The 11,788-nt window shown below is 35.5% G+C and overlaps 1 protein-coding gene across 1 annotated transcript in view; it reads right to left on the bottom strand.

Moving 5' to 3' along the window:
- Positions 1–3,287: 3,287 nt before the first annotated feature.
- The window catches only part of LOC132415270 (complement factor H-like), a 92,744-nt gene continuing 84,243 nt past the window's right edge, over positions 3,288–11,788 (bottom strand). Inside the window, exons 18-23 of the mRNA XM_059998535.1 lie at positions 10,436–10,645; positions 9,538–9,711; positions 8,660–8,836; positions 7,432–7,605; positions 4,165–4,347; positions 3,288–3,705 (exon numbers count right to left, since the gene is read on the bottom strand). Of these exons, the coding sequence (XP_059854518.1) occupies positions 3,497–3,705; positions 4,165–4,347; positions 7,432–7,605; positions 8,660–8,836; positions 9,538–9,711; positions 10,436–10,645 (1,127 nt within the window). The 3' untranslated portion in view covers positions 3,288–3,496. The remainder of the gene's footprint in view (positions 3,706–4,164; positions 4,348–7,431; positions 7,606–8,659; positions 8,837–9,537; positions 9,712–10,435; positions 10,646–11,788) is intronic.

Here is an 11,788-nt window from a genome sequence, read left to right as displayed (position 1 = left end):
TGTAACTGTAAAGTCTCTAGTTAATATTTACCTTAGAAAATTATGACATTTCACTGAAATTAAAAAAAATACTTTGTGTTCTTATTGTTCTTGTTCTTTCTGAAATATTGGTGCAATTGTAAAACAATTCCACTTTTATACCTCCCACCCCTGCACACTAGATACATGGGAAACAAGTTATACTGCACAGCTCTTCTTCTACTTCTTTAGAAATACATCCTTCAAATAAGATTATTCAAAAGCCATCTCAGCTTGGAAATGAATACTCCTCCCTCAATGTAAACAGATGAATTAGATGAATGTGACCCAAAGTTAAATCTTCTCTTCCCTAGCTTACCTGCAATAACCAGGATGACACTGAAAGAAAAACCCAGTATGATTGTTTTCTTATCTTTATACCCAACTAGGTTTACCCAAACCCACCACACTGCATATGTATATATGTGTATATATAGACACATATAAACACACACACACATTGGAACAAGTCAGCCATAAAAAAGTATAAAATTTTGCCATTTGCAACAACATGGATGGACTTGGGGGGGTACTATTCTGAGTGAAATTTGTCGTACAGAGAAAGACAAAGTATGATATCACTTATGTGTGGAATCTAAAAAATATAGCAAACTAGTGAATAGTAACATAGCAGAAAGAGATTCACAGGTATAGAGAACAAACAAGTGGTTACCAGCGGGGAGAGGGAAAGGGGGAGGGACAAGATAGGGGTAGGGGATCAAGAGGTACAAAGTATTATGTATAAAATATATTATGTATAAACTATATAAGTTAAGTATGTGTAAAATATATAAGCTAAGCTATTATGTATAAAATATATAAGCTACAAAATATATAAGCTACAAGGACATATCGTACAACACAGGGAGTATAGCCAATATTTTATGATAACTATAAATAGAGTACAGTTAAAAATTGTGAATCACTATGTTGTGCACCTGAAACTACTGTAAATCAATTATACCTCAATCAAAAAATATTTAAAAATCCAACTATGGGAAAAAATTTCATTTCTGTTTCAAAGGTCTGACAACCAAGAGACCCTGGAAGAAAAGACATTTCAGCAGTATTGAAAACTCCCATCTAGCACGAGTAACACAATTCTTGGGTTCTTAAAACAACTCTTCAATAAAAAGAATCAGACGTTTTGGAAATATAGATGATTACTGGTGTTGGGCATGGGAGGTATATAGTGAGACTGGATTATCGGTGTTGGGCTAAAAAGAAGAGAAATGCTCAAAGACCAACGGGGCTAGATCAGGAGCAATCAGAACCAGTTTCAAGAGGCACTCACTAGCCAAAATTTGGATCATTTTATCTTCAAAGAATGAGTATAATTGATTGTGATAAATTGAATAAATAAAAATGTAGGAATCCATGCTGATACAAACAACAATTTTTTTTAGAGGCAAAAAGTCTTAAAGCCACCATGGAAGGTTACAATTACATCAAGTCCTTCCTCCAAAAATTGGAAATTAATGGGCAAAAATAAAGATTTCCAAAACTTTTTAGGTAAAAGTTGAATGTGAACAGAGTCTGTAAATTAACACTCATCTGTATACAGAATGACAATGAATGAATGCAGAAAAATGAGAAGATTTATCATTAAAATCACGATTTTCTTATCAACAGTGAAATAACCGATTGTAGCCATGTGTCATAAATAGATTCTACAACCATGAGGTGAAGATTTTGGAGAAATAGTATATACACAAATGTTAACATTAACAGCAAAGATAACTTTCCAATTGTAACAATTTAATTTAAGGATGAGAAAAGCAGCTGTCACCAGTGATTCAGATTTAGATCAATTAGCTCCAATGGTGACAGCCATGCTTCTTATTCTAAGAAGGCCACTTGATTTGACGCAACATGGAGTAACAAGATATCACCTTAAAATATTTTAGCTCAATTATTTATATCCCTATTTTCATGTGAAAATTTTCATGATTTTTAGAAATTTATAATGTTTCTAGTCAACTGATTTAAACTAACTATGCTGTTTGAAATGTATGAACCTAAAGATCACACTTCAGACTCTTGTGGTTGAAAGTTTCCAAAACTCTCTATACCAGCAAAATCATGAAAATGTTATTAGATCTGCAGATCTTTACCAAAGAGGTCTCTACAGTTCTCAACACTGTATGTACTATATGTTGTCTTACCTTGTATACATCTTTATTTTAAAATAACACGCTATGGTTCAAAGGTGATATACAATGAAAATTTTACAATAGTGGTAAGTAAAACGGACTTAAACACCACGTTTTACCCCTATTGTCTCTAAATTCAACTATAGTTATTCTAAATATTCTATTGTAGAATATTCTAAATATTCTAATATTCTATTGTACTTGTTGCCAATATTTGTTCTATAAAAATGTATTCAGTGTTCAAGGCATAGTGTGTTTATATGTGTATGTGTGTTTATACTTGATGTTGGATTTTTTAAATCACTTATATGTCATGTGATTGGTTGCATAACTATCATAACGATAGTTATGCAACCAATTTGATTCTAATTCATCTTTTTTTAATATATTATTATTTTATTGATTTTAGTGTAGTATCTTTAAATATATTTAGTTATTATTTTTGGCTGTGTTTGGTCTTCGTTGCTGCGTGCGGGATTTCTCTAGTTGCGGCGAACGGGGCCTGCTCTTCGTCGTGGTGCACGGGCTTCTCATGGCGGTGGCTTTTCTTGTTGCGGAGCACGGGCTCTAGGCTTACGGGCTTCAGTAGTTGTGGCACGTGGGCTCAGTAGTTGTGGCTGGTGGGCCCTAGAGCGCAGGCTCACTAGTTGTGGCGCACGGGCTTAGTTGCTCCGCGGCATGTGGGATCTTCCTGGACCAGGTCATGAATCCATGTCCCCTGCATTGGCAGGCAGATTCTTAACCACTGTGCCACCAGGGAAGTCCTCTAATTCCTCTTTATGTGTGCTAGATAGGCGTCTTGTAAAAGATCATGTATTTCATTATTGTTTGGTATATTTATCTATTGACGGATGAGCAAAAGTAAGAAATAACTACTTACATGTAATTACTAATATAGGTATTACATAGTTTGCATTTTACATGTTTGTAAAGTGATGTTATTTTGAAAATGGAGACAAGTATTTCTTCCCATTTCTTCTGAAACAGAATCTTAGGAAACCTCAGAAGTTATGGAGAAATCTTTAGAAAGTTAGGAAACTGATGGATGAAAGGAGGTACTGAAGTGATTGCATCTAATTTCTTGCCGTAGATGTTTTATCAACAGGACACGTAGCATTTTGGTTTGCCAAGTTTTAATGAGGTGCTTTTAAGAAGTGATTAGTTGGTCTCCAAGATTATAATTACATCATCCCTATAATGTTTAACATGAAGCTGATTTATGAATAGAGATGAGTTAAACAATACTTGATAAAAAGAAACTGAGAACTGGAATAATAATGAAAAATTCTGAATACATGTACATATTTCAGTTTTACAACTGCACTTTAACGACAGTTTCGGTGACAAGTAGGATATGCCAGTTTTCCCTCCCGACAGGTTCTTCGAAGTGCAGAGCTAGGTGCCTTTGTACAATATCCTCTTTTACACCTAAATTCAACAGTGTCATTTGTTTTAGAATAAAGTTTTTTATCTGTTCTCCATTTTAATTCTATGTTATGTTTTTCCATCATTTCTTCTGAAATTACACATGCATCTGAAGTTAAAAAAATAAACATAAACTGTTAAGTAGTATACAAATATTTTCCACAGAATTTCAGGCTTTCAAGTAGAATCTCTTGCTCTGGTCCAAAAATTCCTTCTCAAAACCTTTTACAAACCAATTCATTGAAAATCCAGTATGTAGTTTCCATCATTTTAAACAGTTAATGTTGTAAGAATGAGGTACTATTTTTAGTGTAATAATTAAATGTTATAATCAAAGATTCATAATGTCAGTTATCATATGAAGAGCTTTCATTAAGGAATCTTTTGTTGCTATTGTTGCTTGAACAGGAAATTTTCAAAATTTATTTCCACACATATTATTAGTTGGTAGTCAAGCATGCAACAGAATGGTTGGTAGTTAATCCATGAAAATTCTATTATAAACAGCTAAACATCATACTCAGTACACCTATTTTCCCAGGATCCACAGGAAGATTGAAATATTTACCTAAGCACTTTGGTGGTTCTGACCACTCTCCATTCTGACATACTATGTGTTCTTCTCCCTGAAGTTTATAGTAGGACTGGCATTGGTACTCAATTCTCGATCCTGGAGGATATACTGGTGCCGGGAATGAGGTAATGTCTCCATTGTCTATTGGTGGGGGAGGCCCACATTTTCCTTGAGAGTCTAAAAAATATGTTTGATTTATTGAAAGAGAAAAAACAGAAAAGGAAACCCCACAGTTTAAAATAAAAAGATAAAAATGTAGCCTAGTATGTAATAATCAGGCTTTTGATTTCTGATGACAGAAATGATTTATTGAAGAAATTTGAAACACTTAAACGAAAAGGCACATTTTTAAGTCCCTACTTTTACCCCACAAGAAAGTACACATAATACATTAACAAATATGTCTGCTTTGCAGTGTTCTGGTATTAAAACATGTTTTCTTAGTGAATATATGCTGGACAGATGGATAACTAAGATAAAAAAATATCCTTGTATACAACATACAGCAGTGTCTATTGAATCTCTAGTCATATTTATTGATTTTCAGTTTTATTACAAAATGAACATCAGCCCCAACAGCTGCTTTTATAAAAGTCAAAGAATTACAGATCTCAATAGTGGGAGAGGGAATGCTTTCTTCCTTTTCTGGACAAGATGAGGTAGAAATATTTCTGCTTATTGCATCTGCTCTGTATTATTTCTGCTACCTAAAAATCCTGGACATATTATAATAAACCAACTCAGGAGACTGTGAAAGATGTAGAGAAGATATCTGGTTAGAGACATTGGGATTCAAGGAATTACACTCCAGAGACTTGTTTGGGTTTTCCTTTTCCCTTCTTTGTATCCTGGATGGACCACTGAGACTGCAACCCAGAAATGATAGCAAGTTCAGAAAGAAAATTTAAAAAAAAAACAGTCCCAAGAAGCACTTGGTCTCTTTAAGCAAAGTCCCAGGAAAGGATCAGCATAGTAAGACAGAAACAGTTTTTACAATCTTGACTTTCTCTAGAAATACACCATAGAACCTAAGACCAACCCATCCCCACCTTGATCAGCAGGGGCCAAGTGAGGAGTCCAGACTTCCACCCACATGGAGAGGGAAGAAGACACCTCTCCCCTTTCTCCAGGAGCCAGTGGAGGCCAGGTGGGAACCCTGGACTTGCACCCTGCATGGCAGTTAGGGAGGTCTGATAAATAAAAGATTTCAATAACGTCCTTAATCTCAATACATAATACCCAAAATGTCCAGAATACAGTTGATCATCACTCATCATACCAAGGATGAGGAAAACCTCAAAAGAGAAAAAACAATCAAAAGAAGACAACACTGAGATGACATACATATTGAAATTATTGGGCAATGGTTTTTAAAAATCCAGTCAAATTGATAGAACTGGAAAATAGAGTAATATAACTTTTTAAAAAAACACACTGGATGGGCTCAATAATACATTGCAGATGGCAGAAGGATAAATAAACTTGACTATAGACTAACTTTGAAAATAGACTGAAAAGAAAATGGACAGAGCTTCAGGAACCCATGGGAAAATAGAAAAAGATTGGAGACCCAGAAAATGAAAAGGAAGGGGATGAGATGAAAAAAAAAATGTAAAAATAATGGCTGAAAATTTCTGAAATAGGGCATAAGGCACAAATCTACATAATAAAACAGCTAAGTGAATTCCAAACAGGATAAATCCAAAGAAATCAATGTCAAGATACATCAAAATCAAATTGCTGGAAATTAAAGAAAAAGAAAAAAATCTTAAAAGAGCTAGATAGATATTATGCAATACTTATATGGAAAAGGGATTCAAAAACTGGTAGGATTTTCATCCATGAACATAGAACCAGAAAGAAGTGACATCATTTTTTCAGTGCTGGAAGAAAAGAATTGTCAACCCCAAATTCTATATTGAGTGAAATATATTTTAGGATTAAAGGGAGAAAGAAAAATCTTTCCAGACAAAGGAAAACTGAGAGAACTTGTCTCTAGCAGATCTATACCTAAAGAATTGCTAAAGCAATTCTTCAAATATAAAGGAAACTAGAAAAGGGATTGAGACTTTAGGAAGGAAGAAAAAACAATGGAATTGATTTTTTAAAATAAGGGTAAATATAATAAGAATATCTTTTCCCTAATGATTTTGTTAAATTAGGTGTAAAATTATGTCATTTGAAATGTTGCTCAATGTATATAGAGAGAATACTAAAGACACTTATGTTGAAATGTGGGGAGATAAAAAGAATCTAAATGGAAGTAAGGTTTCCACATTTCACCTGAAGTGGTAAAATGTCAATACAAGTAGGGAGTGATAAGCCGCTTATGTGGATCTTAATACTTGGAGCAACCGCTAATAAAAACATGACAAGACATATACTCCAAAGCAATGCAGATGTATAAAAATTAAGTTATTTATAATGTTCAAAAACCCACAGGGAAGACAAGAAAAGGAAATGGGTATGAGAAACCGAGGAAACACACAGAAAACAAAGAATAAAATTGCTGACATTGTCCCTATTATGTTAATAGATATTTTCAATGTAAATAGCCTTAATATATCAGTGGAAAGACTGAAAATGGCAGGGTGGACACATAAACAAGATTCATCTTTATGCTGTCTACAAGAAAATCACTCTAAACATGAAAACATGTTCAAGTGGAAGACTGCAAAAAATACATACCAGGAAAAAGTTAACTTGAAAAACTAGAAGTGGCTAATATATTTCTTGGTTTGGATTCCCTTACTTCCTGAACTCTAAACACTGAAGTGTCCCAGGACCAAGTTCTCAGACTTACTTTTTTTATGTGTATACTAATTCCCTGAATGAGTTCAGTTAGTAACATACCTTTAAATATCACCCATATGCTGAAGATGCCCAAATTTAAGTCACATTCTGTGATCAGGCCCTGGCTGCCTATATTCCATGTCTCAAAGTGGAATTTCTTGGGCTGTCAAATGTACTTATGGTATCGTTAACACATTTATTCACCAGGAAGTAACTGAATGTCTTAATATTTAAGATAAGAAGTGTTCCAAGATTCCAACTGTTCAAATCTGGTCAACTCTTTCAAACAATAAGTATGTCAGATCACTTATTCAGTCCACAAAAGAACTGGATTTTAAGCACCTTCATTTTATTTGCATCAAAAAAGAATTCCATAAGAACTACTTCATTATACATTTATATCAACATATTTTGTCCCTAATATATTCTCTAAAATTGGGGGGGGGGTGGCGGTGTAAGATACTCTACCTTTGCACTGAGGTGCTTTTGTCCAAGTTCCATTTAAACATATCACATCTACCTCCCCAAAAGGGTAGTAAGGCCGGATGCATTCATAATATACTCTCTCACCATTTTGATATCTAGACTTCCTATTTTGTATAATAGCATTTTCCACTTGGGGTGGATTCACACAGGAAGCATCTAGATAGAAAGAAAAATAGTATCTCTAATATAATGATCATTATGAACAGCAAGCTACCAAGTGGGATGTCACATATATTCCATATGGTCATTTAAAATCAAGAGTTAATCTGTCATGAAAGACTGCTAATTTTAATAAACTCACATGTAAGTTTGAGGATAAGGAGATAAAGCAATATTTTTTAGTACAAATTAAGCTTCTGTATCTTAAATCTCTCCCCCATCCTTCACTAGAAGGTTGATACACATTTTTTAGGCCAGTGAAAATGAAAGCTTTTCTGGACATCTCTTTCTGAGTTTAGTAAATTAAGTGTTATAAATTATATAAATTCAAAATGAATTTATGAACCATAAGAAAATCATAATAAAAGATCATTTGACATCAGGATTCGGTTTATAGTCATCCTGTTTATGAACTGTAACTTTAGGCCCTTAGAAAAATAAACACATTAGGTAATTCTTTAAAGACTTGATCAAGAGTTAGCATACTTTTAAGAATACCGTAATTGAAAGAAGATGATTAATTAAAAGATACAAACAAAGATCTGGAAAACTAACAGAAAAATAAATGTATGTATTTATTAAAATGCTCTTTAATAATATACTTTTGCAAATGCTTCAGTATACAACAATGAGTAATGTGTAATTCATCAATGAGATTCAGGTGGATATAAAGTACAATACACTGTAGCTATGGTTCCTAAACTGAAATGTGCATAGAATCCCTTGGGAATCTTTAAAACAGTTTCAGGGTTCCATCTCCAGAGTTTTTGATACAACAGGTGTGAGTGAGCCTGTGAATCTGTGCTTGCATGTCTAATAATCTTCCAGAATATGCTAAGACTGCTGTGTCAGGGGCTGTGCTTTGAGAATTATTGGGCTACAAGACTGAGCACTGAGTACACAATTCCATCCCTTTTTATGTTCAGGCATAAACCTTCTTTGACTTGACCTGAAAATAATCTGTGTCCATTTTATGATGGTAGAGGCACTTTTCTGTATTATGTTACTTAAGATACTTTAATAAGTAAAGTTTTAAAATTTACCAAAGTACCTCTGCATGCTGGCCTTCCTATCCATTTGCTCTTAATACACTGTATGGTATTGGCTCCTTCCAATCGATAAGATGGTAGACATTTAAAAACCACCTGTTCTCCTGACCTATACGATTTCTTCTTCCGGTCTATGAGTATAGCATCATCAAAGCTGGGTACGTTAAAACAATCTGTGCCTGAAAAAAAGAAAAAAGTATTTCTTTAGTACATCTTTAAAAATAATAGTGGCCAATAATTATATTCTAGAAAAATAGATATACACATATCAAACCAATGAATACTGTACAATATTTCTCTTACAACTTAAAATGTTAGATATCTTGACTTAGTTACATTGATTGTGTCTATATTCATCAAAACTATAACATGGGAATGGTGATACTCAAAGAGACAGGGATGCCTTTGATGTTTGAGACCACACTTCTCACATTTAAATTATTTTTCCCCATCACAGGTCACCTACATTATGGATGTGTTTCTTTTTTTTGCTTCTGTCAAAGTCTGTTCCCTTGAATTATGTCAAATATCTTAGAAAATTGTATATCATAAAGAAATAACTGATAAATTAACAGTAAACTGAGTGCTGATAAAACTGATGAGCAGGGGTCAGCTGTGTTATAGGAACAGAGACCAGAAGTCTGAGAATGTGTATCAGAGGATGTCCAAAGTGTACACAAGATGATGTGATAGTGAGATAATTTAGTTCATGAATCAAACTTTTATTATTACTAGGGTTATTAATTCTCTACCAGAATCCAGAACTTTCCAAAGACACCTTGTTTAATTCTAGAATTACAGCTTAGTTTCATACTTGTGCCATTTATGTCCTGAATTAAAGATATTTATCAGCCTCAGAATAAAATAAAATATATTATACTTATGCATTCCGGTGGAAGGGACCATTTTCCTCCTAAACATCTTATAGATGCAGGTCCATCGATCCCAAAACCTTCATCACAGTCGTATGTAACTTCTTCTCCATCTTGGTAACTGCCTTTCTCATTAGGTACAACACCATTCTGAATCAAAGGTGGAAGTCCACAAGGAAGTCCTAGGAATAAATGAAAGAACGATTTCATGTTTCACTAACTCTGAAATTTAATTTGATGTACTGCTTGCCATATTTGATAGTTTTACTTGAAAATAATAAATGATTTTACAGGAACTTCCATCACATTGCAGAGAAATACACAAATGCACCCAAAAATCACCATTCTGGTGTGTTTCCAGCTGTCCACTTGAACAAGAACTTGAAACTAAAAATACCAATATATTTATGAATGAGACTGTCAGTGCATCTCTAAGCAATTATGATTAATAAAAGAGAACACACTGAGACTTCATCACCTTAAGAAAAGTACTATATATTGTAAGACATTAAAAGAGACATTGTAGGAAGAACGTAAGTTTTTTTTGAAAAAACTTGGTGGCAACGCATACATTGCAACTTATATGAATAAATAGGAATATAAATAGGTTTAAGTATATGAATAGGTAGGTTTACTTTTTTTACACATACAGCGTTAATACAAAAGAAAGTGCCAGATTTAAAAGTGATTCTATACTGAACTGATGAAATTAACAGAAAATGAATATACAAAAATCGATTAAATGTATAAAAATATAAATTATATATTAATACATAAATGACCTATAAATATATAACTAATTGATATATTTAGGAATCTAAAGGATTCTGTTCCATGACTTTGATGATAATTGATTAGTAAAGAATGGTACTGAAAATAGAATTTTGGTTTGCATGCTGTCCTCACCTACACAACGAGGTGGAGAACTCCACTTTCCCATGTGGCATGTTATCACATTTTCTTCAGATATACTGAAACCATCTTCACAGGTATAACTTAACTTGGTGCCATGTGCATAAAGCTTGGGCTCAAATGTTTCTCTCCTTTCTTTTGCAGAGCTAGATGAATTAATCGTTCCATGGTCTATTTGAGGTGGTTGAGAACATGGAAGTTTTTCTACATGAAGAACAGAGATCAAAGGGTAAAGTATAAGTGTAATGTTTAAATTAAAAATACATTAAAATAAGAATAATTTGTGGCTTCCCTGGTGGCGCAGTGGTTGAGAGTCCGCCTGCCGATGCAGGAGACGCGGGTTTGTGCCCCGGTCTGGGAAGATCCCACATGCCGTGGACTGGCTGGGCCCGTGAGCCATGGCTGCTGAGCCTGCGCGTCCGGAGCCTGTGCTCCGCAACGGGAGAGGCCACAGCAGTGAGAGGCCCGCGTACCGCAAAAAAAAAAAATAAATAAATAAAAAATAATCTGAACAAGTTAAAGAATTTTAAAGCTGAAAAATATTTGAAACTTGAAGGTATTTGTCTCCATAAACACTATGCTGCTATCCACTTGTTCAGTATACCCCTTCATCCTTTTTTTAAATTTATCTTTATTGAAATATATTTGATGTATAACAGTATGTTAGGGAGAGGAGTCAATATGGTGGACTAGGAGGACGTGGAATTCATGTCTCCGCACAATTAGGGCACCTACCAGGCACCATTGGGGGACCACGGACACCTAACGGGACAGGAGGAACCCCCAGCAACCAGGTAGGACGTGGGTCATGGGGGGAATGAGGGGGGAGGAGAAGTGGAGGTGGGATGGGACTGGCGCCCCTGAGGGGTGGCTGGGGGAGGGGAAGGGATCCCTTGCCCAAAGGGGGAAATTGGGGAACCATTGGGAGGGCAGAGGATCAAAAGAGAGCGTGGCCAGGTTTCTCCTGCCCTCTTGGGCCTCCAGGAGGCTACTGAGATCCCGGGACTGATCCTCTGGCAACCTAGGCCCCCTCCAGCTGCGGAGGTCCTGAGCGAGTGGGAGGGTGGGAAGGGAGAGCAAAAGTAAAGCCTGGACCTCTGGGACTGGCACCCTTGAAGGGCGGCTGGGGGAGAGGAGGAGTTCCTACACCCAGCAAGACCCACCAACAGTCAGGGGTCCAGCAGGAATGGGGGAGACCCTGGGGGAGACGTGGGGGAACACAGAGGAATGGAAGGGAATGCAGCCAGAACTTTCCCTGTCCACTTAGGCACTGAGGAGCCTGTTGGGCTCCTGGGCCTAATCCACTGCCCTTGGAGCCTCCCTCCTGCGGCTCAGAGCCCAAGCCCC

The sequence above is a fragment of the Delphinus delphis genome, chromosome 1 (genome assembly GCF_949987515.2).
Source record: "Delphinus delphis chromosome 1, mDelDel1.2, whole genome shotgun sequence".
NCBI lineage: Eukaryota > Metazoa > Chordata > Mammalia > Artiodactyla > Delphinidae > Delphinus > Delphinus delphis.
The sequence above is the reverse complement of the archived record's forward strand: the minus strand, read 5'-3'. Positions and strand labels throughout refer to the sequence as shown.